The following is a 25,478-nucleotide window of genomic DNA, read 5'->3' on the forward strand; positions in this document are numbered from 1 at the left end:
TAATTTTTTCCATTTTTTTCCATATCAGTTTCTGTCTATGCTTATCAGATACAATTAGCAACCAGCTCCTTGCAAGTATGCAAAGATACCAGTTGACCGTTGTTGGGAAGGAACAAAGTCCGTCATGAAAAATTTGGAGTATTTTGTTTTTAGATAGGAAGCAGAGGATGGGTGAGGTAAAGATTGCAGGTCCACCTTGAGGCTGGAGTTGGATCAGACAGACTAAAGGGGTTTGGATGGGAAGATTTTGTCTGTCTTTTTCCACTTGAAGATCCAGAGAAAAGCTTAAATAATGAAAGTGGGTGGGGGGAAGTGCTGGTGATTGTTTATGAAGGAATTAATGCTGTGTTCTCTGCACACGGAGTGTGTTCTCTCCGTTTTCAGTTGTTACAACAAACAGTTAATTCTGATGTGTAGTATCTGCTAGTATAGCAAACAGTGCTTCCTATTGAATCAACTAAACAGCTACAAGACGATGCCCTGTTCTGTGTGTTCAGAGCAGATGCTGTTCATTTAGGCTTTGTTTTAGACCAGTGGGGCATATCCAAGATGCCAGGGAAATCCAAGGGGAGTTTTCCCCTGTAGAAGGTCCTCCAGAGACTGCAATATAGGAATGAACTCCATAAATGTGACCAGGCTTGTTTTTTCTTACTCAAATCTCATGCAGGTGGGATCGGTTTTTAAGTGAACCATTTTAATTAACTTCCTTAATTATATTAAATGGTGTAACTGCAGGTATAGTACCTGTATTCCTCGCTTGAGGGAACGCAGTCCTGGGACTTGCAGGTAAAGGCTGCCCTGTATTTGTGCGGGCAGACCCATGGCTTGGTAGCGCAGCAGCCACGGCGGACGCCACTTGAGCTGTCGCTGTCACGATGTGGTTTGCCAAGCAAGTGTGATGAGAAGCATTTAGTCTGGGGGCATGCTCGCTGCCCTGAGAGTGCTGGAGAATGAAGAAGCGTTAAAGAGCTAGAGGGGATGTTTGGAAATATGGGGCAAGCATCTCAGGAAGGAGACAAATTGAGGAGAAATGGACAAACGAAATAAGAGAGACAGAAACTGTCAGGATAAGTGGGCACTGGAGGGAACTGATTAACGAAAGGAAGTGACAGGCACAAAGTGGCAGTGAAAGAAATCAGCACAGAGGAAAGCCGATCATGGGCAAAGGTTGCCTGAGAGAGTGGGAAAATGCAATAGACAGGAAAAAAATGGTAAGGACATCCAAGAAGGCAGAAAAAAAAAGGGGGGGGTGTGGGGAGTAGATGATCTTTGAAGCTGTTCTGATTAGTTTTTCTAGCTGCTTAGATTTCTGGGGGACTTACCTACCTGCTGTGTACGGCAAGTTCTCATTGAATTTGTTAGGGACATCCTAGAGGCAAGTTTATCATGTCAGGTAGGATGGGAAAGGAGAAACTTTTCTTTAGGGTCTTTCTGCTCTCGTACAGTGAGAATTTCTGCTCCTGTACAGTATGAATTTGGATTCATAATTGTTTTTCACTCAACCGCCTTCCTGAAATTTTAGATGAATAAAGTCTGCATTTTCTGGGCTTCAGGAGTGAGAATTATGTTGGTCTAGAATATTTATGTACATTTATTACTACATCAGCTGTGGTGTTTGTTTTGGGTTTTGTTAGTCTGGACAATGAGATATAAGAAATCACAGTCCACCAGCTACCAGCAGAGCTTTCTGTTTGCCGTGTCGGTGTGAATTTTTTAAGTCTCGATTTGCAAATCTTTTGAGCATGCTCAAATTTTCAATAGGAAAGGAGTTAATGAAATCGTGTCAGAATAATACCAGTGAGCTCGTCATTACTGGCGTGGGATGAATCAGTCATTGGGTCAGATAACCGACTTCTAAGCTTAACTGCCAGAAGGGTACCAAGATAGAGAAGAGGAGTATGATTTGAGGTTGGTTGTCCCTTGCCATCCCTTTTTTTTTGCATGAAGAAAGGAGTTCATTGTTTTAACAGAAATCTCTTCTAATACATTTCTATCTGTTGGTGGCTTTTGTTTGGGCAGAAAAGAATTAACTCTCCTTCTCACCTCAACTTTTCTCAGTGAACTTGTCAAGATGAAACGGTGGTTTGTGTGACTGCAAAATAAGGAGGCGGCAGTGATGTCCACTAAAATAATGTGGTTTGAGTAGGTGGTCTACTCTCCTGTGCTACCAAATGCATAGGAATGAGATTAGATTCATTGAAATGTGTACTTCAACAGTTTCAGTTTCAGGTAAGAGTAGCTATTATGGCACAAAAGTCATAAAGTTTCAACATTTTCACTGTCACTTTTGTTTGGACACACTCAGCAGTCGGCGTCTCTTATGTCAATGGTTTAAATCTCAACTTGTACTCGCCAAACTATAGTATTTACATGGTAATGAATGTTTTCATTTCGATGTGCATTTAAAATTGTCAGTTGTCATGACCTGATTAAAATGATTATATCCACCTACTGGAAAGACCAGTTGATGTGACAATGCCTACAACATCAATCCTTATCAAGTAGGAGAGAATCACATTTATATAGTAGGACAGAATAATTTAAAATGTCATATTTGGGTGCAATTTTTTGAGTATTTGGGGTAGTTATCCCAGTAAAATAGATGTGGCTTATGAAGGGAATGAAGTTATTTAGGGTGTTTTCTGCTGTTGTTGCATTGCCCTTTTTCTGCTCCTTCTCCAATATCCAACACGAAAATTTCTCAGAGGAAGAGATAAGCTATAAGAGCAACTTCCTCTGCCGCTCCCTTTTCCACATCGGAAACCTGCAGGATTACAAGGAAGTGACTTAGTTAAATCTGATTCACAGATATTTGATTTTTAATTTCTTTAGTGTTGGTGAAGGTGCCAAGCTGTGAGCTTTGGGAGCTAAAACACCCTATGCCTGTAACCAAACCTTATGCTCACTTGCACTGCGGGGAACAGTGTATTGCAGGACCTATATAATGAAAAGCCAGGGAATGAGCAGATTTCAGGGCTGTGCTGGCAGGAAATTAGCTGTAGATTAGGGTCTAGTATGTTGTGGTGTGGGGGAGGAGGAGGAGGAAATGAAGAAGGATGTTTAAGGCGACCTTTAGATAACAGCCTTGCGGAGTTGCCCAGTTTTTGGCAGAGTTGGCTGTGCTCTCTCTTAAGAATGTGTCCATTCACTAGTTTATGGGTACAGAATCTCCACCAAATTATGCAGGTGCCTTTCTGTGAATATACTGTTTAGGTTTGACAGCAGGCTTTAAGGGGTTGGGGAAAGATGGATTTACACTTAACTGTTTTTGGAGGTAAACTATAGATCCTGGTGAGTTTTACTTTCCCATCAGTTTGAGCCTATCAAGACTTCTGTTTGTAAATAAGCAAAGTAAGTCGGGGGGGGGGGGGGGGGAGGGGCAAACAGGCTTGATTTAATCAGGAGCAAGTACATTGTCCTCAGATTATGCAGGAAAAAGGTAAACCAACTTAGTAATGGAGCAGTCCATTTATGCATGTAGGTGTGCTAAACCGTGTGAAAGTTAAATCTCCAGGCACCAAAGCCATCAGCACTCGGTTCACCAAATTTTGTTCAGGGTGTCAACATTTAAGAGGTTTTCTTGTTTCCAAAACAGTGTGTGTTTTATTGGAATGGTTGAAACAGACCCTAATCGTTTGAAAACCTTCTTGTTTCAGAACAAATTAAACTCTAATGGTGTTGTGTGGACAGTGGCAGTGATGGGTTTTTGTCCTCACCCTTCATCCCTTGGGGTTTCGTCTGTTTTCCATGGGTTGCTGTACACTGCTAGAGTTTCTGAAGAGAAGTGTCAGAGACAGGAGAGGGGACACGAGCTGGCAGGAGCCACTGGTAATGTTTTGTGAGAAACTGAAAATGAAGAAACAATGAAGAGCAGAAAAGCCTTAAAGGAGAGATGGCCAAATTTGAGAGCTTTGTTTAAAATTGACTGTTTATTTTCAGTCAAAGGAGCACTTTAGCAATGCTTGGGGCACTGCAACCCACTTGGTTGGTAATGTAAGAGCAAAGTGGGTGCCACAGCAGACTCTGCTAAAGGGAGGTGGGTATCAGCCCAGGCAGAAGTAAAGGAAGGGGCGAGAAACTATGTGCTGAGAAAACGTGACCCTAAATCTATGGCCTGAACGCTGGGTAGAGCTGTACCTGCAGCATGGCTGAGCTGTAGCTCTAGGCTCCTACGCCAAGGGAAAGGAGGTTTTGCTGTAAAGCCACCCTGTGTTATAATATCTTAAAACCCGAATCCTTTGTTTGACTCGCCGCCTGTTTGAGTCGTGAATCACTGTTTCTTCTGGTTGTTAGTGAAACAAAACTTAATTTGGCCTGGGCACTGTAGAGATGAAACATGATTGGTAATGCTGTATACATTCACTTCAGATGACTTTATAAATCCCAGATGAAAGCATTTTGCTTCGTTCCAGCCGAGACAGAGCGTGGCATGTGCTCTGTAACGAGAGTCAGCCTTGCTGGTTGTTGGATGAGGCCCTGCATAACCCTCATCTGAAAGAATATGATTTCACGAGAGCAGATAAACTGTGGATTTTGAGCTGTTCATTTGCTTAGCTCATTAATTCATTAATTGTTTCTTGTTTATGGTCACAGTGGAGAGTTTTAGAAAGTTCTTCCCCCCCAAAATCCAATTATTGCTAGGTGATGACTTCTCTGATCTCTCATTGTCCGAGACGTGTAATGAGTTCTCAAACTTGGACTGAAACCATATAAATATTTAACCTTAAAAAAGACATTTTTCCTTTTGGCTATTAACAAATCCAGGTATTCACCAAGCTGGACTGAAGATTGAATTTTCAATTACATAGAAACCCTTCCCTCTCAGCTCTTCTCTCCTTAATGTTCGTCACATTGATTAAGTGGTAGCCATCATCTTATGAGATAGAAAGGATGGGGTTTTTTTATGATCTTACCGGTGATTTTAACCATAAAGCAGCAATGCTAGAGACACAGGAAATCCAATTATACCTTTTCCTTTGTTTCAAAGGAACCCTTCCTTCTGTCTTTTAATTCCAAGTTGTCCCTATTTTAGTTTTCTGTTCGATGATAAAATTATACTTTTGTTACAGAACAGTCTGAAATGTTGAGAGTCACTAGTTTTCTGTGTCAAGCTGAACATGTCCCGAAAAGTTAAATTCTTCGTTCTTTTCTGGGGAGCTCTGGGCTTGAAGTACAGTATTTTTAATAGAGATTACACAAGTGATATGCCAAGACGGCAACGTAGCGGCAGTTTTAACAGGATTTCTGTCCCAGTCCTTCGTGTTTCGTAGGCAGGCAAAAGGCAGAGAGCCAGTTCGACAAGTGGGAGAACCGCTGTTAACTCTTGCTGGGATGAGGTGCCTGTTGGCCGCAGCCCTGCTGGGGGGTCCGCAGGCAGCCCCCCAGCCCCACTCCTGGCAAGGAAGGCGCCTGGGATGCTACACAGGTTTCGAGTTTGGAGGATGAGAGGCAAGCTGGAAGGAATTAGGGAAGGAGTCTCTCCATGGGGTGGAAGACCCAGTAAGGTGAAAAGGACAGTGAATATTTTATGTCAACAAAATAACCTGTTGAGCATGAAACTGGGGTTGAAAAGCTATCTGCTGTCCAGGCTGTTTCCCACCATCTGCTCTGGAGAGCTTCACTCCTGTGGTGCTGGAGAGGGCAGGCGGGGTGGGTGAGTCCCCCCAGGAGGTACGCACGGCGCTCTGAGGGTCTCCTTCCTCGCCCTGGCTCCTTGGAGGGCAGCACCGTTTTCGGGGAACGGTAGATTGCGTGCTCTTGGAGGAGGCTGTCAGGGTGAAGCCCGCCTCTCACTGTGAGGGGGCGAGAGGTGCCCGATGGGGTGGAAACTCTCTCCTTAGGAGTGAGACATGACCTCTGCAGAGAAAGAAAAGGCACTGCGAAGGGAGACCAGGGCAGGGGGATTCCTGGGGGAGCAGGGGGGAGGGACAGGACCTGGCCCCCCGTGGGTGAGGGGCTTCTCCCAGAGGTCATGGTGAAGGAGCGTCCCTCTGCAGGGATTAGCAGTCAGCTCCCTTCGCCCAGGACTGTCCTCCCAGGAGAAGAGCGTGAAAAAGCATGGCGCGAAAAGTCTGTGCAACAGAGACCTGAAATGTTGCGGCTGTGACGACTGTGGTTAATTAAATAGGTGACTCGTCTCTAGACAGCCCAGACATCTGTCTCCATTCTTCACTTGTTTTTCTGCCACGTTTCTATTTGCTTGTCCAGAGTTAAAGCCCAGAGGACCTACAGATGGTCACCATTAATTTTGTCACTTGATGCGATTTTTTTTTTAAAGCTTTTTTGTCAACCTTTTAAAAACATGTGTGTATTAAAAAAAAATAATCTTTTAATAGAGAAGCTCACTAGAGATCTTCTATTTGGATTTAGACTTAATTTTAGTCTTTAGTGGCTGGGATTTAATTTTGGCTTTTCTTTTAAGCCAAGTCTCTCTTATAGCCATATCAATTTTTTTTTTTTTTTAATAAACTTTAAAGAATCTCTGCATTCCTGGTCTGGCTTCTTTGGAACCTCAGAAGTCATTGCATGCCAAAACAGTTTCTGTGTTTTGGATCGCATACCTGTTGTTGCATAGGTTTCTTCATGATTGCAGGATGCTGGTGTTGTGTGGGCTGGAATTGGGCTATGGGCTTTCAAAAATAAAATCTTCAGCAGAAAAGTCCAACCTTGCAATGATTTCTTAAGCAAGCCACAGGATCACAGACAAAACTTGGGAGCTGTGGCTAGTAACTGCCTGCACAGAGTCAGGATCATAGATAATAGCTGATTATCAAATCAAATTATATGGACTTTTAAGCTTATAAAACAACTGCAAATAGTTTTTTTTCCACAGTCTCCACATTAAACATGGAGTGTTCTTTCCAAATATCTTTTAACATATTTCTGTTTGAGTTGTCTCTGGAAATTTTACCATAAGAAAACCCAATTTTGCTCTATACTATACACTTGAAAAATATTCTCAGAATACACTTCTTAACACAACATTTTTTCTTTTGTTACTTTATTTGCAGGTCAAAATTTATCTGGTTCGCTCAAATTAGCGTTGTGTTAACCATCCTGTAGAAGACGAATATGATGTCAAACAGAAGTAACCTCTCCTCCTTTCAGAATGTTGGATCAGGTAATCAATTAATAAAAATGAAGTTTGTTTGTAAATGTACTGAGATCTTTTAGAATTTGTTATTGATTTTGGTCCTTTAATTCTCCTGACACATAGATCAGCACTTTGTTCTTATTCCGTGTCTAACTCCATTTACCAGCCAAAATAAGGCCACAGCTGGATATGCTACAGACAGCCAGCCCTCCCCCATCAGTTTAATGCCTGGCCGGAATAGATATCGGTGACCCCCAGCTAAACAACTCCGGAATGGAAGAAAAGGAATGAGGGGAAAAGAAAGAAAATAAAAAAAATGGAAGAATTTCCTTCTGTTTAGCTCCAGGCAGCAAATACTTTGCTAAACAGAGGAGCCTTGCGCTGTGCGCTGAAGGTTACTAAGCGAAAGCTGGGGCTGACCTGGATGCAGGATGGGTTTAGGGCACGCCACGTGCCGGAGCTCCCAGCCTCAGTCCCTATAGCTGCATGTGAAGGCAGCGTCAGCCAGGATGTGTAACGCATCCTGGCATATTCGTAAAGTCTCATCCCAAACATTACCCTAAAAATAAACAAAACAAACAAGATCTGGTTTGTGGGAAGCAGCTATGGTTCAGCTAAACATGTGCTGTCGTCCAGTTGGGATTTAACCGTATGATTGTGGGCACTGTGGTGCTGGAACCAAAAACGCAGAACTGGCATAAGGTATGGTAGAGAAAATTTGAATCCGAGTGGCTACATGAAGGTATCATGACCTTTTCTTACTCTTACTGTACTTGCTTGGATTTCAAGTACAATGAACCCTTCATTGCTGTGGTGAACAGGCCTGAAAGTTTCCATGAGCTAACTTGTTTTTTGGCAAAAGCATCCAGTCTTTGTAGGATTAAATGTGCCCTACTGGTGTTACAAGGGAGTAATAAACAATTATAATGTCCCATTAATGTGTCTGCTAAGCTATTTATATAGGAGCCAGTGGAATTTATGCAAAAACATTTGAACTTCAGCTGTATTCAAGTTATGATTTGGATGGTGCAATTTTGATATGAGATTAGCTTTCAATTTTAAGAGAGGTTTGGAAGAGGGAAGGAGAAAGAGAGACGAGGATGGAAATTAGGTTCCATTCCACAATGGAAAGTTACTTATACAAGGCGTATACATTGTGCTTTATATCTGTGCTCTTAAATAACTTTTACATCTTGTTCTTCTTCCTTATAACACCACTAATATGATGAATGCTTGATCTTTTCCAGATGATTTTGTCTTGTCCCGACAAGAGTTCTGTTGAACGTGTGTCACGTTCCTGCTTTTGTTCATTTGGACTTCATCATTGCTGTTGATCAAAAATTGTGAAAATAGCTAAAAAATGTCAAGTAAAATGTCAAATTATAAGAAACTGCAGTTTCACGGCTCACAGCGGTGATGGTCTGACAGAGAGTTCTGTGAACTTACTGGTTCAAAGGCAACTTAGATAGTTGTATCATTATAACAAACATGTTAAAACTACAGGAAAAAAAATCAGTCAGCATAAAAATATTAAATTCTGTGTAGTAGTAAAGCTGAGGCTTGGTTTTGAAGCTGCAAGTTAATGTTTTTGGCCACTGCCAGAGCTTGTAATTAACACATGCTTAGCCAGGTCCACTATGCTCAAGATGGTGTTTGGGTTTTGGTGCGGTTTGGTTTTTTCTTTTTTTTTTTTTTTTTGTTCCCCCCTCCCCCCAATGCTGCCTCCTATTTATCTTCTGCCTATTCAATTACATTATTAATGATGGTTACCTTTGTTCTTAAACTTATGGGTTTGTTCCTTCAGAATTGAGGAGAATGTCTTGTTATGCACTTAGACTTACCACAGTTTGCATAGAGGAAGCCTGTGCAACAGAGGTCTATTGAATGATGCGCTGGACAGTAATGAATTCCAGGGGTTTTTGCCTTGTTAGCAAGGAAGGTCCAAGAAATGAGGACCTGCTCAAAGAACGCATTGCCACCTTTGACTAGATATCTGAACTTAGCGGTCCTCAATGAAACCAGATTGTATCAGCTCTGGTGGGGGGTGGGAATCCAAGTTTTGTGTCTAGGTTCATATAATTGTCTGAAGTGGTACTTGGAAGAGGATTAAAGTATTGCCGCTGAGGATTTTAAAGGCACTTAACACATTTGGATGTTAGGTTTTCCTGCCGAGTGACAAGCTGAAATTAGGTTTCTCATGAGGTGGCTGAAGTCACAGGTGAAATGTGACTGAGTCAAGAGTAAATCCCAGAAATGACCGTTATTTTCAGAAGCAATACTCGTTGGCACTGCAGGAACTGACACTGAAGAGTGCTTTATTAATTTGAAGCACAGCCTAGCACATTCAAGGAGCTGCTGTAAATGTTAATGGTGCCATTTCTACATCAGCTGAGGTCTAAGTGTAGCCTGCTGGGGATCCTGTTTATCTCCGGCAGCGACTGACACTGTCAGGAGCTGAATTTCTTTCATTGCTTTCGGCAAACTGGGGCTCAGAACTGCAGGCTGGAGCTTGACACATTGTTGAACAGTAACATCCACCACAGCAAAGGCTTTTTCGGTCGGTGTTCTCTTCCAGAATATAAATGATAATTCTGAACAAGCGTCAGGACCTGGAACCTTAAACCCCTGTCAGTGTCTTTAATGGTCATGTGTTTTTGTTGTTGTTTTGAATGAAGTCATGGAGCTTAGCATTATACTTCTTAAGACTATCTTTTAACTAAAGTGCCCTTTGCAGATGTAGTACAGCTTTGTATTTTAAGAGCGCTGAGCTGAAACACCTTGAAAAAAGGGCCTCCGTTTTGTACTTTTCCATGAAGCTTTGCACGACAATTCACAGAGTAAGCAGAAAGGTGACAAACTCCTACTGAGCTTTGAATTGAGCTCATTGGTATATTGGGGCTTGGATGCACTAGCTGCACGGGTTAAAAGAAGAGGTGGTCCAGAGCAGTATCCTATGTTCTGTATCCTGAGCCCTGGGAGACCTGCATTCAGTTCCTTACCTTGCTGTCTGCTTTGCATCTTCTCCTGCACCTCAATTCCTTCAGCTGTAAAACATCAGGACACTAATGCTTCCTTACTTCATGGACATCTTAGGAGGCTCAGGATTATAAAGGCTGAGCCAGAGAATCATGCAATGGATAGGACACCAAAGAAAGGGTCTAGCCTCTTTCCAAATGTGTTGCTCATTTGTAGGATTAATTTGGCAATATCCCTCTACACACATTTATTACAAACACAGTAATTATTACAAAATGTGTTCTTTTCAAGTTAATGTGCAGGCATGCATGTGCAAGAGGCTGCTTACTTGCTAAAAACTTTTTTTTCTTGTTTTCTCTTCCTTACAGATTCCAGTAAGATTATGGCAGAGTATAGCCACACACAAAACCAGATGGAATTACAAAATGCTAGTTTGGGAAAGGGTTCTGTGGCGAATTCCCTTGAAAATGGCCTCCAGGATATTATGGAAAACCTCAACCCGAAGAAATATTCATCAAGTCTCAAATTTAAAACAAACGGGGACTATGCTGGCTCGTATTTAACCCTTTCACAACCTATGCCAGTTAAACCTAATCCTTCCTCCAGTGTTAAAAATACACACTCTATTACCAAAATTCAAGGAGGCAAGCAGTTCCCCTGTGAGAGCCCATATCTTCCAGATAAAAGCATCTCTGTAAAGCATTTGGGTTCTGTATCAGGCACGTCTCCGTCCCTCAGCGGGTACAGTTTAGGAAGGACAGACTTTGATATTCATACCAGCAGAGAAAATGAAAAATCCCTTGGACACATGGATAAGTTTCACTACTTGAAGTACAGTCAGAAAAACAAATCATATGACAACGTCTACTTCCCAGGAATGCTGGAGACAAAGAAGATCTCGGGCTCTCTTCTGACAATGTGGAATGGAAGCTCGGGTAATGAGCTGATGCTTTCACCTGCTAGCAATTCGGGGGCGGCCAGCATGCCTTCTAGCCCAAAGCAAGGCAGGAGGATGAATATTGAAGACAGCCTGGCCCTTCACATAAAACCAGTTAAGCACAAGGACGTGGTGATGGACACTCTGGGTTCACGGCCTAGGAAATACTCTGGTGGATCTCTAAGTCATATGGGAATGTATAGTCGTTCCCTACCCAGACTTTATAAATCAACAGAAAGCCAGCTGGTGCCATTAAGTTTGCCTCCCAGAAGCTCTCTGGGTAATACTAAAAGGAAAAAACTTGGAGAAAAAGATCTACCTCAGAATGCTTTAGATGCTGATAATTACCTGAATTTTTCTTCTTGCAGCTCAGGGGTTTCACCACATGCCAACTCTGTCTCTGGGAATAATCCCTACGTCAGTTCAACTCTTAGTGTTCCTGCAAGCCCTCGAATTGCTAAAAAAATGCTTTTGGCACCTTCTTCCCCATATCTTTCCGATGATTTCGATAGACTTGGACTCTCAGGAACAAGTCCTAGTAGTTCTTTCTCCCCAGTGGATTTTGACAGGTCTTTCTCTGTCCGAAGAAACCTTTCCACCAGTTCCATGGAACTTGACGACCCAGATCTGGAAAGTTACAGACAGACGCCAAACTCACTGCAAACGTCCATGCGAGAGCGGAAGAACAGCATTAGCTCCATTTCAGGAAGAGAAGACCTCATGGACTATCACAGGAGGCAGAGGGAAGAGCGGCTTAGGGAGCAGGAGATGGAACGGCTGGTAATTTTTTCTCTTCCTTTAGTTTTTCTTGGTGGTTAGCATTTGCAGTATGTCCATTCCAGATCTAGCCATCAGGAGGGTACAGCAAAGCGTAAGCTGCCATGTTTTGAAATTCAAATGTTACCTGTTTCAGGTGCCTTGTATTATTGCACTCTGTGAAGCTAATGCTTAAATAGCGTGCTGCTGTAACAGCTCGGATGGACAGTACCATTCAGCCATCCTAAAAAAATGTTGGAACCCATGTAAATTGCCTTCGGTCATCCTGCGGGCTCTGTTAAAATGTCTACATACATAAAAGCCACAAATTGCACTGCAGGGATCCAGCACTTCTTGTTTTAGATGATGGCACCGTTTTGTGGGTAAGTGGGTAAAAAAAATGAGACTCTGCTATAAGCTGCTCAGCCGTGTGTGCTGTGGAGTCAGGTATACATTGGTGTGGGTTCAACATCCATCATCGGAGCTTTCTCTGCTTGGTTGTGGTTCTGAGTATTTTCAGTAAAATACGGGTCTCCTTGCTTCTCCCCCTTCCAAAATGGAGAGTAGCAGAGTGGGACAGAGTTTCTCTCTTTGTCTCTAGTCAACGTAAAGCAGTGCACACTGCTTCAGCTTGGGATTAAACTTGGTAGTCAAATGTAATTTATGTATTACTGAAACAACTTTTGGGTAGGGAAAAAACAGGGTCTTCAGAACACACAAATATGGTTGAAGCAGTTTCTTATTGAAACTGTCTCTGAAAGGATACTTAGTATTTCTTTGAAAAAAGTTTTCTCAGCAGCTACAAGTCTCTGACCCTATTAACATGCATTCATACCATACTGATGTTACCATCCATGTAGAAACCGAGGTCGTTAGGTTTTAGGCCAATTTGTATTACTGAGTCTTAGATTCTAGACATTAACTTCACAGTTGTGTGCTTTAATTCAAATCTTTATGGATTTGAGCAAAACGGGGATAGGATACTCTTAAACGTGTCTAGTTTGCATACAGACAGCGAGCCTGCAGGGGAGTCCCCTTCCCGGGCAGGCCAGGGTGAGAAGCCATGGGGAGGCGGGATGTGGGAGCAGCGGGATGCGGGAGCAGTGGGCTGCCTGTCAGGGACCACCAGCAATGGCCCGACGCCTGTGCAGGACCACCGCTCCCATTTCGAGCCGCACCTGCGAGCAGGTTCAGCGGAAGGATTGTAACCCGTTCAGATGTTTCCCTCCCTTCTCACCGATGTCCTTGATGCAAATTGGTGAGGAACATGTTAGGCGGGCAGGAGCCTGCCTTTTCATCCCTAATGCGCTTGGCGCTGTAGTCTATAGGATACAGGCGGTTGGTTTGCCTGCTTAGAGGCAGGGCTGTAGAGTCCAGCGGCAGGGCGTGCATGCCCCTGCCCTGCCTTGCCCCCTTTGCCCCCTGAAACCTCTGCCAGCTCCCCTTGGAGCTGTGGCTTCTTGGGAGAAGGGGCCAGGCTCCCTGGGGCGAGGAGGGCCAGCTGCCAAAGTGACTGGGCAGCTTAGGAAAGGTTTTTACGCTTGTGCTCGCAAAAGTGGGAAGCGTCAGCAGAAATGCTGGTGGGTTATTTCTCTCTCTTCTTGCTGTCTCTGCCTGCCGTTCCTCCACTCCTTTTGGAAATCTCCTCCGTTCTCCCTAGTCCTGGTATTTTGTGTGTGCAAAGTGGCGTTTGCGTCTTATCAGAGGGTTTTCCAGACAGTCATGCTGTAAAACCTGAGATAATCAGTCATAAAAGACAACGTAGTAGACCGTGTTTGTATTTCAAAGAGAACAGCTTTTGGGGGTTTTTTTTTTTGGGTTTTTTTTTTTGTTTGTTTGTTTGTTTTTTGTTGTTGTGGTGAGGGATGGAAGATATGGGTTGTTTCAGTAATCAGTAATGCTAAAAATTGTTCTGGTTTTATATTTGGATGTAATGACTACATTTCCATACACACACACACAATTTCTTTTCTTGCCAGACAATACTTCCTTCAAGTCCTGATTCATGAAAAAGAGAATTTGTGTACTGTTTTTCCGAGCATGTTAAAGTTTTTGAAAAAAGATGATGCTTTGTGTGTTGAACCTAATTTGAACATGAAGGAACTTCCTCTTGCTTGAGTTCATCTTCTGTTCAGGAACCTACTCAATATTTTTTTTTTCCCCCTTGTTAGAGCTATCTGGTGGAAATGTTGAATATCAGGAGACTGCCTCCTTCCAATGATTTGAGATTCTGAAATATGCCATAAATAGGTTTTTAGATCTCTGAGAAGAAGGAATATGTTAAAAAAAACCCCAACCAACCAAACAAACAAAAATACCCAATGAAAATCCACACATCAGCTCTTTGTACGTTAGGGCCTGCCCTGTTTTGGTTTTGCTTTCTTTTTGTCCTTCTGTGTGGATCTAGTCATGGGTCTATCCAAACAGGGTCTTTATATATGCAGCCTGAGCTTCCAAAGAGCAGTTTTGTCTGACCTTGTGTACCGTGAGTTGGACAAAGGTTAGAGATCCAGGTCTGCTCCGGTCTTTCTTTTTTTGGGGGTGGGGGAAGGTGTGAATAAAAAAAACAACTAAACAAGCACCCATGGATAGCAAAACTGTGTTCTTTGCATTTTCAGTGCTAAGTAAAAGCTTGGATTGAGTAGCTGGTAGGTAAATAGAAAGGGAGACGTAGTCCCTCCATGCACAAGTGTCAGACTCTTTTCATACTGTGTTTTTGAAGCAAGGTAGGCAGAAGAAAAATGTAGGACTACTTAGAGAACTTCATCAGAAACATAAGCCTCCTTTTTAGAGGATTAGACTGCTCTATGGCCCAGATACGAAGTGGAGAGCTTCTTTGCACCAGCACTGCCCCTGTATCTGTCCTGGTGGCACAGAGCAGTTTTGGGGTATTGCATTTGATAGCTGCTATTAACTTCTGGACTTCTTTTTAGTAAAATCTATGCAGACATTGTAATCTGACTTAGTATCTGTCCTTGGCCTCTTTTATTTACTTTCACTTTTTTTTCTTTTCTTTTCCATATAAATTATTCTATGAGTTTTACTTGTGCTTAGTTTGCTTTTTAAGTGACAGAGGCTTCTCTGGAAGTTTGCATTTTGAGCTGCTGCTACGACCTGTGTACGAAACAAAATGATCTGCTGTCATTGCCCAAAGAAATAAACAGACAATTAAAAAAAAATGGTACAAATAGTGAAAATAAGCATTGTAGGCTGGTTTATTTTTTTGAATGATTTATATGTCTGAGTTTTAATTTGTTGCCATGCACCAAACAGAAAAGACATGTATGTACTTGTGTAGGATTTGGTGTTTCTCCCTCTCTCTTTTGATTTGCCTTTCACGGCTGGGTTCACCCAAACTAGCTGAAGGCTGGTGCCACTTCTGTTTTGCCAGCCTGTTCCTCTGTGACTTGAGGAGCGGGAGGAACCGGAGTTCCCGTTGCTGGCACTGGGGACTGGTGGGCTCTGGGAGCAGGTGGGACGGCACGAGGTTGCTCCTGGAGCTTGCACAGGCAGCAGGCTGGTGGGTCACAGTCTGCTTCTGCTTCCTCTCCAGCCCAGCTGACCAGACACTGCATCTTGGCATAGGGATGTTTATACAAGCTTTACACAAGTAGAAGTCAGGGTTAGCTATTGCTGAAGCTAGCCCAGGAGCCTTATAAACAAGGAAAAAATTTATCACTGTGAGCCAACGATATTCAATGAGATTCAGTTGGCTATTGAATTTTATTTTTTTTTTTTAAAGAGGAAATCTCACTCCGAGATAAAAGCCCAACTTTGGTAGTTGCTGGAACTGAAAGGCAATCTTTCTTTTCAGTCCAGGGGGAGGTCGGGGGTGGAACAGCACAGACGACATAGTCGGATAGATATTAAGGCCATCTGTTTTTCTAGATCATAGAATCATTTAGGCTGGAAAAGAACTTTAAGATCATCAAGTCCAACCGTTAACCTAGCACTGCCAAGTCCACCACTAAACCATGTCCCTAGCACCACATCTACATATCTCTTAAAGACCTCCAGGGATGGTGACTCCACCGCTTCCCTGGGCAGCCTGTTCCAGTGCTGGACAACCCTTTCAGTGAAGAAGTTTTTCCTAATATCCAACCTATACCTCCCCTGCCACAACTTGAGGCCATTTCTTCTCGTCCTATCTCCAGCCACCTGGCAGAAGAGACCAGCACCCACCTCACTACAACCTCCTTTCAGGTGGTTGTAGAGAGTGATAAGGTCTCCCCTCAGCCTCCTCTTCTCCAGACTAAACAGCCCCCGTTGCCTCAGCCGTTCCTCATAGGACTTGTGCTCCAGGCCCCTCACCAACTCGGTTGCCCTTCTCTGGACATGCTCCAGCACCTCAATGTCTTTCCTGTAGCGACGGGCCCAAAACTGAACACAGCACTGGAGGTGCGGCCTCACCAGTGCCCAGTACAGGGGACAATCACTTCCCTGCTCCTGCTGGCCACACTATTTCTGATACAGACCAGGATGCCGTTGGCCTTCTTGGCCACCTGGGCACACCGCTGGCTCATATTCAGCCGGCTGTCGACCAGCACCCCCAGGTCTCTCTCTGCTGGGCAGCTTTCCAGCCACTCTGCCCCAAGCCTGTAGGGCTGCATGGGGTTGCTGTGACCCAAGTGCAGGACCCGGCACTTGGCCTTGTTGAACCTCATACAATTGGCCTCGGCCCATCGATCCAGCCTGTCCAGATCCCTCTGTAGAGCCTCCCTACCCTCCACACTCCTGCCCAACTTGGTGTCCCCATAGACCTGTGTGTGTCTAAGTGGTGTAGCAGGTCACTAATCATTTCCCCTTGGATTGTGGGGGATTCATTCTGCTCCCCGTCTCTGTCTTCCAGCTCAGGGGGCTGGGTACCATGAGAACAACTGGTCTTACTGTTAAAGACTGAGGCAAAGGCGGCATTCAGTACCTCAGCTTTTTCCTCATCCTTTGTCACTGTGTTTCCCCCCGCATCCAATAAAGGATGGAGATTCTCCTTAGCCCTCCTTTTGTTGCTAATGCATTTATAGAAACATTTTCTATTGTCTTTTACAGCAGTAGCCAGATTAAGTTCTAGTTGGGCTTTGGCCCTTCTAATTTTCTTCTTGCATAACCTTACAACATCCTTGTAGTCCTCCTGAGTTGCCTGCCCCTTCTTGATACCTGCTCATTTGAATAGCACTGAACTTTATTTTTCTACTGCTGGATTTTAGGCAGTACAATGTATTTCCTCTAGATGGTGGTAGGTGCTTAAAAATTACATGTGCAGTATCTGTGTGATACCTTGCATAGTCCAGTTGTCTGTACGGATGTTGTATGATGCTTGTTAATGAAGTTTTACTAGATGCAGGAATTGTTCTGGGAGAGATTTCAGCTTATATGACCAATGCCTGAACAATCAATAATAAATTTCAAGGAGCTTATTCCATAGTCCACTTTTTCACAGTCAGAGAAGTATTGAATTTCATTAAGTTTATTCAGCAAGTAGCAAATAATACAGAATATCTCTGTGCCTGGTTTGCACTGATGCATTACAATTTAGTAAGATGTGTTCATGCGAGAGGAAAATGAAATGAAAATATTTTGGAATTTTCAAGGTGATACTGCTTTAAAATTATGGTTAATAGAGTTTATGTAAATCTCCCATACAGCTTGGAAAAACTTCATATGCATGTTTTATAAATTTATATTGGCACTCTGTCTTTTTATAGACCCTTTAAACATAAAGTACCCAAGCTGTATGTAAAAGTGTAACTGACTTACCTCTTACAGAAACCCCAGCCAAGTAGACAAAGGCTAGATCAAGGTAATTTTTCACACCACCAGTATTTGACAGTCTCTGCAGTGTTATAGAATAGCTACTTAACATCAATTTAGTTTGGTAAATGAACAAGTGCCGTATAATAGGATAACACCCCCCCACACCCCCCCCAGAATATAACTAATACTGACAACTCAGTAAAGTTTCAGGAACATTCGGTTTTAATTCTGTTTCAAAACATTTCTGTGAGATCTTTAATAATCCAAAGTGTGGATTACATATATTGAATTTTTGCAGCTATATATTTTATGCAAATGAGCATTATGTGCCAGGAAGAAATAAATTTCAGGAGAACTATTCTCATTTACAGAACTTAAGTACTGCACTGGAGCTCTAGTCTTCAGGCTCCTGCCCTCGGCATGATTTGAAAAGCAGCCTCTGCATAGGTACTGTAGGGGCAAAAGGGCACTGGTCTGAACAACGCTGTTATTTTGGAAGATGATGGCATTTCCTCAAGAGCCGAATACGTGCCTGCAGATAGAGGAGCTAATTCTGCAGAAAGTCGTCTGCTCAGTTCGTCTCTGGAGGCTGGCTCTACTCCATGCCACTGATCTCTTCTGCTTTTACCAGTCTGGTTCTTCTGTGCCTGTACTGGGAAGGTACGGACGAGGCGTGCCAGCCTGGTCCCTGCAGCCGGCCGTCTGCCCTGAGCGTTGGTGGCCTCTGCAGCGCTTCTCTGTGCAGGTGCCTCTGCTGTGGAACGCTGTCTGCAAGAGACGGACATGAAATACGGGCACTTTCTGAATTCTCTGCTGTTAGTGGCAACCTCAGAGCCAGAAGATTAAACTATAGCAAAACAAAGACTGAAAATGAGGAAATAAATGAGGCTGGAGTGAGAAACTGGTGCAAAGTGGAGGGAAGGGGAAGAACAGTTGGCGAGCTGTTCTCAGACCCAGTTAAAGTCTAACTTTGAAATAAGTTTCTGGGTATCTGACAGGTGTGAAATCACCACCTCCTTAGAAATGCAGAGGAAAGAGAAGCCTTTCTCCTGCCTCTTGTCCGTGGGGTACTGAATGTATTTGTAAGAAAGAAAGTTTGGGGAGTTTCTGCTGCTCTCTTGCCTGGTATGTCTGCCTTTTTACCTCCCATCGTTTTCGACTAGCTACTGCTCCAAGCTTTTGCTGTGAAGGTGGTTGTTTGCCTGCCTGTGAGGTTTTAAAAAGCAACAGTGGAAAAGTGCTGTTCTTTGGTAGCTGAAAAGAGCAACAGCCTCTTCTTCAGGCAAAGGGAGCCCTGGCTGCACGGACTAGCCATAATTCTCATTAGCGTTGGTAACAAAGGATAGACTGCATATGTATTTTTAATGAAATCTGGGGTTATCCAGTTCCTAATGGCACTTATCTAAAAAGCTTCCTGCTTGCAACAGCTGATTAACCAAGTCTTGCCTTGATAGAGCATCACCTCTACGCATTTGTAAAATTCATATACGTGATAAGCAGCAGATGAACAAATCCAGGAATCACTGACATGGCTGCTGTTAAAAAAGTGGGAGGTATTTATCTCTGCTATTTTGGAATATTTTTGTTTACAGTGTGCCAGGCCTGCTTCTTAATGTCATTGTTAATCAATAACAGAGGAGGGTGGTTCTCCTGTTTTTCCACCCTTCTCCTTCAGCACCTAAATTTGCAGCCATCCATAGGTGATGTGCAGCTTTGTCAAAGCCAGGAGTGGTGAAACTGCTCAGGCAGAAAGTGCACGAGACCTGTGTACCCCTTCTCGTAGCAGGTAAGAGATCCACAGAGAATACATGGAGATGTTTTAGTCTGTTAGAAAGGACATTTTATGGGGAAATACACTGAAAGGCTTACAAGGCTTGATTCAACACCCCTCCCTTCCGCCAGAGCCAATTTTAAACCAATTTCCTTCTTTTGGCATACCTTTTTTTTCCTCTGCTGTGTTCAGTGTCACAAATAACTTGTGTGGTATTTCTTGCAAAATTATTGACTGGATTTTCCATGTGCTACTGCTTTTGCACTTTTTATCGCAGGGGTGCTTTCCTAGCTCGCTGCTTGACTCAGAAATTTATGCTGGAAACAGTTAAATGCAGGTGTGCTGGAGCTGGAATGAGTTGGCCAAGATGAAATGATGAGAATAGAGCGTATAAAATAACCACAGAGCTTCCTGTCCGTAAGCCTCTCAGCACATGTCAAAATAGAAGTGAGAGGTATCGGTATTTCTGTAATGTGTCTGAAAGTTCATCAGGAATTTTTGAAGACTGGCAGAGGTTTTCCTGCAATTTTTAAGCTTTCCTGAGCATCTGAAACTTGGGGGGAAAAAAGAATCCTTTTTTTTCTTGACTGCTCAGCAAAGGGCAGGTTTGCAGTGAGAGCCCCTTCCCTGAGCGCTTAGGCTAGGATGAACAGCAGCTGCGCTTTGAAATTTGCCATTTCCTATTATTATTGAAGGGATGGAGGCTTGGCACGGGGTAACCCGATATACCCTGTTGTTGCAGGGAAAGATGGGACTTCGTGTCCTGATGTCGTGTTTCCCATCTATAACCATTACGACGACTGTATGAAAGGGCCAGGCCCTGTGCCGTCACAACGGGGAGAGCTGCATAATTACCGGCAATCCCAGCCAGCACTTGCACAGTGCTTTAGGAATTGGGTTGCGTGGCCAAAAGACTTAGTAAGAGGGAGGATAGCGGCATTGGAGGGGTAAGGGAAGAGGCTTAGGGTCTGGCAGTGGTTGCCTGGAGGGAACGAGGCTTTGGGGAGTTATAATTATGTCGATCATTTGGGGTTGAAGGATGTCTGCACAATCTGCTGGACCCATTTCGTGGAAAATAGAAGCTTTCAGTTGCTGCCCCACAGCTGCCCCAGGCTTCATTATTTCAACGGCTCGTCTCTGCCAGTGCTGTTACAGGAGGCTTCAGAGGAAAGCTGCAGTGCGAACCTGGGAATAAGCTACCTGAAGGCAAAATTTCTGTCTCGTGGCGCGCTCTCGGTTGGGTAGTGCTTGGAAATGGATGGGTTCAGATGGGTTCTCCAGCTCAGAAATGCAGCTCTTAACTGCGGGTGATGTGGGGTGATGTAAACGTGTAGTGCGTACAACCGGGTAATCTCCTGGTAGCTGCATAAAGAGCTGTGTGCTTGTAAACCAGTGTTAAATTTTCATAAAACTCCAATGGCTTGCTGCAGGGAAAGGGCAGGCAATGCATTGCCCAAACTGCTTTGCCTGATCCTTGTTATCACTTGCTGTTGGGCATAGGGAGTGTTAGGACTGTCAGAAATAGCTGCTTTGCAAATGTAATGCCAGATAGAGCTTGGAAAGCGAATATGTCTGGAGTGGTTCCTGGGGAAGGAGGCTGAGGATTTTGGTTTTTTGGCTTTCTTTTTAAATACTATTAAAAATAAGAAGGATTTCCTAGAAATCAGAAATGAGATCATTAGTGCAGGTATTAATGCCAAGCATGGAACTCTCACAGTGGTCCTTTTTTTCCAGCAGAATTTTCAATAGGCTTATGGTAAGCAATTTTTTATTTACATTATTTTCCTTCTTTAGCAAAAGAAACACAAACTTACATAAAAGCATTACCTCTTAAAAATGAAGAGGTGAAAAAAATGTCATCTGAAATGGAAGTTACAGGAAGCTATGCATACAGTAAAATAAAACAAATGTAGCTTTCTGATACTTTTTATAAAGTATCATAAAGGTCTAGAAATCCGTCGGGAATTAAATGTTTATAGTAACTTGAAGCACATCAGGTCAAACTGGCACAGTTTTTCAGATTCTGGAGTTTGAAATATTAGTATGAATCCATAGGAAATTTGAGTTAACTGGTAAATAAAGATTTCCCTCACTTCTGGCCATTGAACATCTGTTGTATTTTAGATGTGATGCCTCATTTTTCTGTTAATGCTCCTAAAACTGTTTGTTTCAAAATGTGGACTAATTCTCTCCCAAAAAAGGGAATAAAAGTTAACAAAACAGAAAATCCAAAAAAGTCAGTAACGAGTGAGTTCATGGAAAATCTGTGCGATATTTTGCAGCTTGGTAGGAGTATAGTGTAAGTGTAAAGTGGGACAACTGGTGATTTATACAGTGAGCTCACTGGACATGTGTACATACAAATGGGGTATGGTTACAACAACCTGAATAAACAATATTAATATTAACATTTTCTACATTGGAAAGATAAACAGGACATCTTATTTAAGTAGGTATTCATTTCTGTGAAATGTACTTTTAATTTTTTAAGTTCTTCTTCCATGTTAACTTTGATTCTTCATCTTGCGCTGTAATTTATTTATGTGTATCTGTTTATTATCTCGAAGTGCTAGAGACATACATGGAACTGGAGGACTTTAATCCTTCACTCTAAAAAAACCCCAAACAAAAACCCCTTAAAAACCCAGCAAACTTTTTAACTTCATCTTTACTTTAGTTCACATGTGACGCTTAGTGCTATTATCTTTTTTAAAACTAGGAACGACAGCGGCTAGAGACAATCCTCAATCTGTGTGCAGAATACTCCAAATCTGACAGCGACCCCGCTGCAGCTACAACAGTTGCTGATGTTCAAAAAATTAACAAAGAACTCGAAAAACTTCAGCTCTCCGATGAGGATTCGGTGTTCGAAGACTCCCAGATGAATCTGGAAACGAGGTTCAGAGGCCACTTGAAATCATCTGCAAGCGATTCGGATTTCTCGGAGCTGAGCAGCCACAGTCGCGGCACTGCTGCTTTCCTCTCCTCTAGAGGGTTGAGAGCCGACGAACACTTCAATGAAAGCGCAAAGCCTCCACATTTCGCTGCTCCCACCTTCCTGAAGGATGCCGCCGAATCATCCTACCTAAGCATCACACCAAAGGTAATGCTCTGTAAGAGGAAAGAGTACCATCCAGGTTCGACTGCCCAAAATCCTTCTCTAGGAGTCAGCTGTCCTGGCAGGGGCCACAGTTAGGGTGGCTTAGGTGTGAGAATTGATCTCAGAGCTCATACCACTTAGCAGCCAGCAAATGATTATTTCATTTTCTGTGGAAGCTATTGGCACTGGAAGGTTTTTTTTTCCAGAGGTAGGTATAGTTCGGGAAACGTTTTAAGATTTTTCCGAGGGAGAAGGATTTGCTTGAACAATTATAGCTACTCAAATAAGGAAGGTTTCAGGAACCCTGCTTAGCACGGTGCTGGGGTGTCGGAGGGAAGGGAAGCTCTGCCATCTTCTCCCAGCCTGAGGCTCCCGTCTTCTGTAAGAGGAGGATGTCTTCTCAGAGCAGTCGCATGGGAGGTGAAGAGGAGTTGCCTGAGCCGAATTTACTGTCCTGTCTCCTTTCCCGGGGTTGGACCTGAGCCACTTGTCAAATCAGCTGCTGCCTCTGATGGGGCACGCGGCGGCAGCCAGCCTCCCGCCTCTCTAACCCAGCTCCTCTGTTTAATAAGCTGCAGCTCCTTTCCTGCGTACCTCACGCTGCTGTTTTATTACTGAAGGGAAATTGTCCTTTAGAAAATGAGCTTCGAGTAACAATTCCCTTCAGCTAGGGCAGCAGCAGCCTCCTTTGGGCTGGGGCAGGGGCCTTTCGTCGTCTTGGGTCAGTGCCTGGGCTCTGGTGTGCCAGACCAGCAGTGCAGCAAATCCTGGTGACAGACAGGCAGTGTGTTAAATAACTATATTCAAGGGTTAGAATCAGGAGCATAATAGGACCAAGAAAAGCCACAAAAGCAGGTTTCCGTTTAACAAACTCACATCTTCGAAATACTTTGTGTCTCTCCTTTTTACTGTTATTTACACATTGTATGAGCTTCAGCATGATTGTATGCCTAACATGAATTGTATTTAACCTCTGCTTAACTTTCTTACGTATTTGTAGTCAACAGAAGTGTGTATGTGTAGAAGAAGAGAGAGGTGTGATAGAAAAACATTTTATCTTATAAAGGGGATCTCTCTGGAAATCCGTCTGCTGAGTCTTTCGGTGTGAAATTATGCTGAACAGAAACGTGCTATTATGGCTTTACTTGGTCCTTCCATGTTGAAAAGGTAGTAAGACATTTCACTTACAAGTTACTGTGGTCTTGCATTTCTTTCCCATTTGTAGCTTTCTTCGTGCAAGTCAGCGATGCTATTTTAAATCCTTATTAGGAAGTTGAAATCGAAGATGTTATGTCAGCATTATCCGAACAGGATACCGGACAAAAAGAGGCTTTCCTGCTAGGATTACTAATGCTAATCAAGGAATACCATTCATTCATTCATTGTAAAGGGTGTTCTGCTAAGCCCTGAGAAAAGCAATAACAAGTAACTGTGTTAATGAAACACAGCTCATTGTTTTAAAATATTGAGATCAGATTTGTTCAGGATAAAATGCCAGCTCTCAGAATAGCCATTCAGTAGCTGAGCTGAGCCTCTTTTGAGCAAGGCTGTGTGGTCCAGCGGTTAACACGAAGCCCTGCACACAGCCCGCTTCTAATTCTGACTGGGGACAATGAGCGAGCAGCCTTACCAGAGTAATTGGATCGCAAGCCCCTGGGGTCAGATGAACATGAAGAACACATTTGAAACTCAATACTCTTTGATCTAGCCTTTGCTGGTATATGATCACAGGTATTTTCTTAATAATGTTGTTTACTTCTTGGCACAGTTATCTAGTAAGTAAATGGCAATGAAAAGAGCAACGTTAGGGGTACTACTTCGTCAGTGCTAACTGGGGAGACAGAACCAACTTTTGCCCTTATTTTACAGAAGCTGCCCATCTTAATGGCTAGTTATGAAAATGTCCTATCCTACCTCCTGGCTTTTATTATATGAACAGCTGAAATTTACAGAAAAAGCGTCTTCATCTACCTGTGTTATTTTTATAAGGGAAAAATTGGATTTTTACAACCTAAATAGCCCAGCATGTAAAGTATTCTCAAAAGTTAGGTTTTAATAATTCCTGTAGAATGAATAGTATTTACTGTTAAGTAAAGTATTTACTTCCAATGCCTGGAAGTAAAGTATCATGTTTGTTTCTCTTGTGCGCCTTCTAAATATAGAAATAGCAATATAGTAGATATGAAATAGGTAATGGGTTCAGAACAAGCAGTACCGTACTTGTCTAAAACGAACACAATATGAAAGGGGAAGGAAAGACAGTGTTTAACTCTTTTTCTAATGAACCTCTTGTAACGTGCAACTGCAGATACCAGAATGCACAAGTGATGAGCAAAGAGGGCAGGAGCTTGGTCGACTGGAGGAGGAGCGCATAGTAATACTGAATAACTTGGAAGAACTTGAGCAGAAGATCAAAGATTTAAATGACCAGATGGATGAATCCTCGAGAGAGGTATGAAATATGTTTTGGTTTTAAATGTCTTGCTTGTTAGGTATGTCTACATAGCATAAGTCTGATGGGTTCAGCAAGTACATAGGGAACTCATGGATGTATGTAGCCTTCATAGTCTGTGCTTTTTCACCAGCATTAGGCACAGAATCACGGACCTGGGAGTGTCCTACTATGAAGGTTATTTTTCCCCAGCTGGGAGATGGATGTGATGCTCGGATTAGCCTTTCCCAGCTGTAACCATTATACTCCTCAGTGGAATTAGAACAATCTTGCTTGTTTAATGGTCACTCAATTGATCTAAATACCTTGTGTAACTTTGGAGTTTTATGGTGGTATCTCCTGTGACCGTTTAAAGAGAAAGGAAGTGAGACAACTTCCTTTCAAACCTGCTTGGCTTTACGGTGGCAAGGGTATGTTGGCACCCTCTTGCCTTCTGGAATCTCACAGTTGCAGACTAAGCTGGCCAGGCATTTGGGTTGTGCTTGCTCCAATTATCAGTGACAGGAAAGAAACAGCTGTTCCAGGAGGGTTTCCTACGGAGCCTGGGCACAGAGAGTCGGTACAGTATCATAACAGGAGGAAGCACAGAGAAGAGATAGAAAAGAAAAAGTTTTGGAAAAAAAGAATCTTCAAACTAAAGTT

General features: G+C 43.0%; 1 protein-coding gene across 5 annotated transcripts in view; it reads left to right on the plus strand.

Annotated features, from left to right (window-relative positions):
* PHLDB2 (pleckstrin homology like domain family B member 2) overlaps positions 1 to 25,478 on the plus strand; it is a 113,255-nt gene that overhangs the window by 43,968 nt on the left and 43,809 nt on the right. For all 5 annotated transcript variants that reach the window (XM_041124909.1, XM_041124910.1, XM_041124911.1 and 2 more), the window contains exons 2-5: positions 7,011 to 7,120; positions 10,438 to 11,786; positions 22,004 to 22,387; positions 24,693 to 24,836. In XM_041124909.1, the coding sequence (XP_040980843.1) occupies positions 7,072 to 7,120; positions 10,438 to 11,786; positions 22,004 to 22,387; positions 24,693 to 24,836 (1,926 nt within the window). In that variant the 5' untranslated portion in view covers positions 7,011 to 7,071. The remainder of the gene's footprint in view (positions 1 to 7,010; positions 7,121 to 10,437; positions 11,787 to 22,003; positions 22,388 to 24,692; positions 24,837 to 25,478) is intronic.

This window comes from Aquila chrysaetos, chromosome 7 (assembly GCF_900496995.4).
Source record: "Aquila chrysaetos chrysaetos chromosome 7, bAquChr1.4, whole genome shotgun sequence".
NCBI classification, from domain to species: domain Eukaryota; kingdom Metazoa; phylum Chordata; class Aves; order Accipitriformes; family Accipitridae; genus Aquila; species Aquila chrysaetos.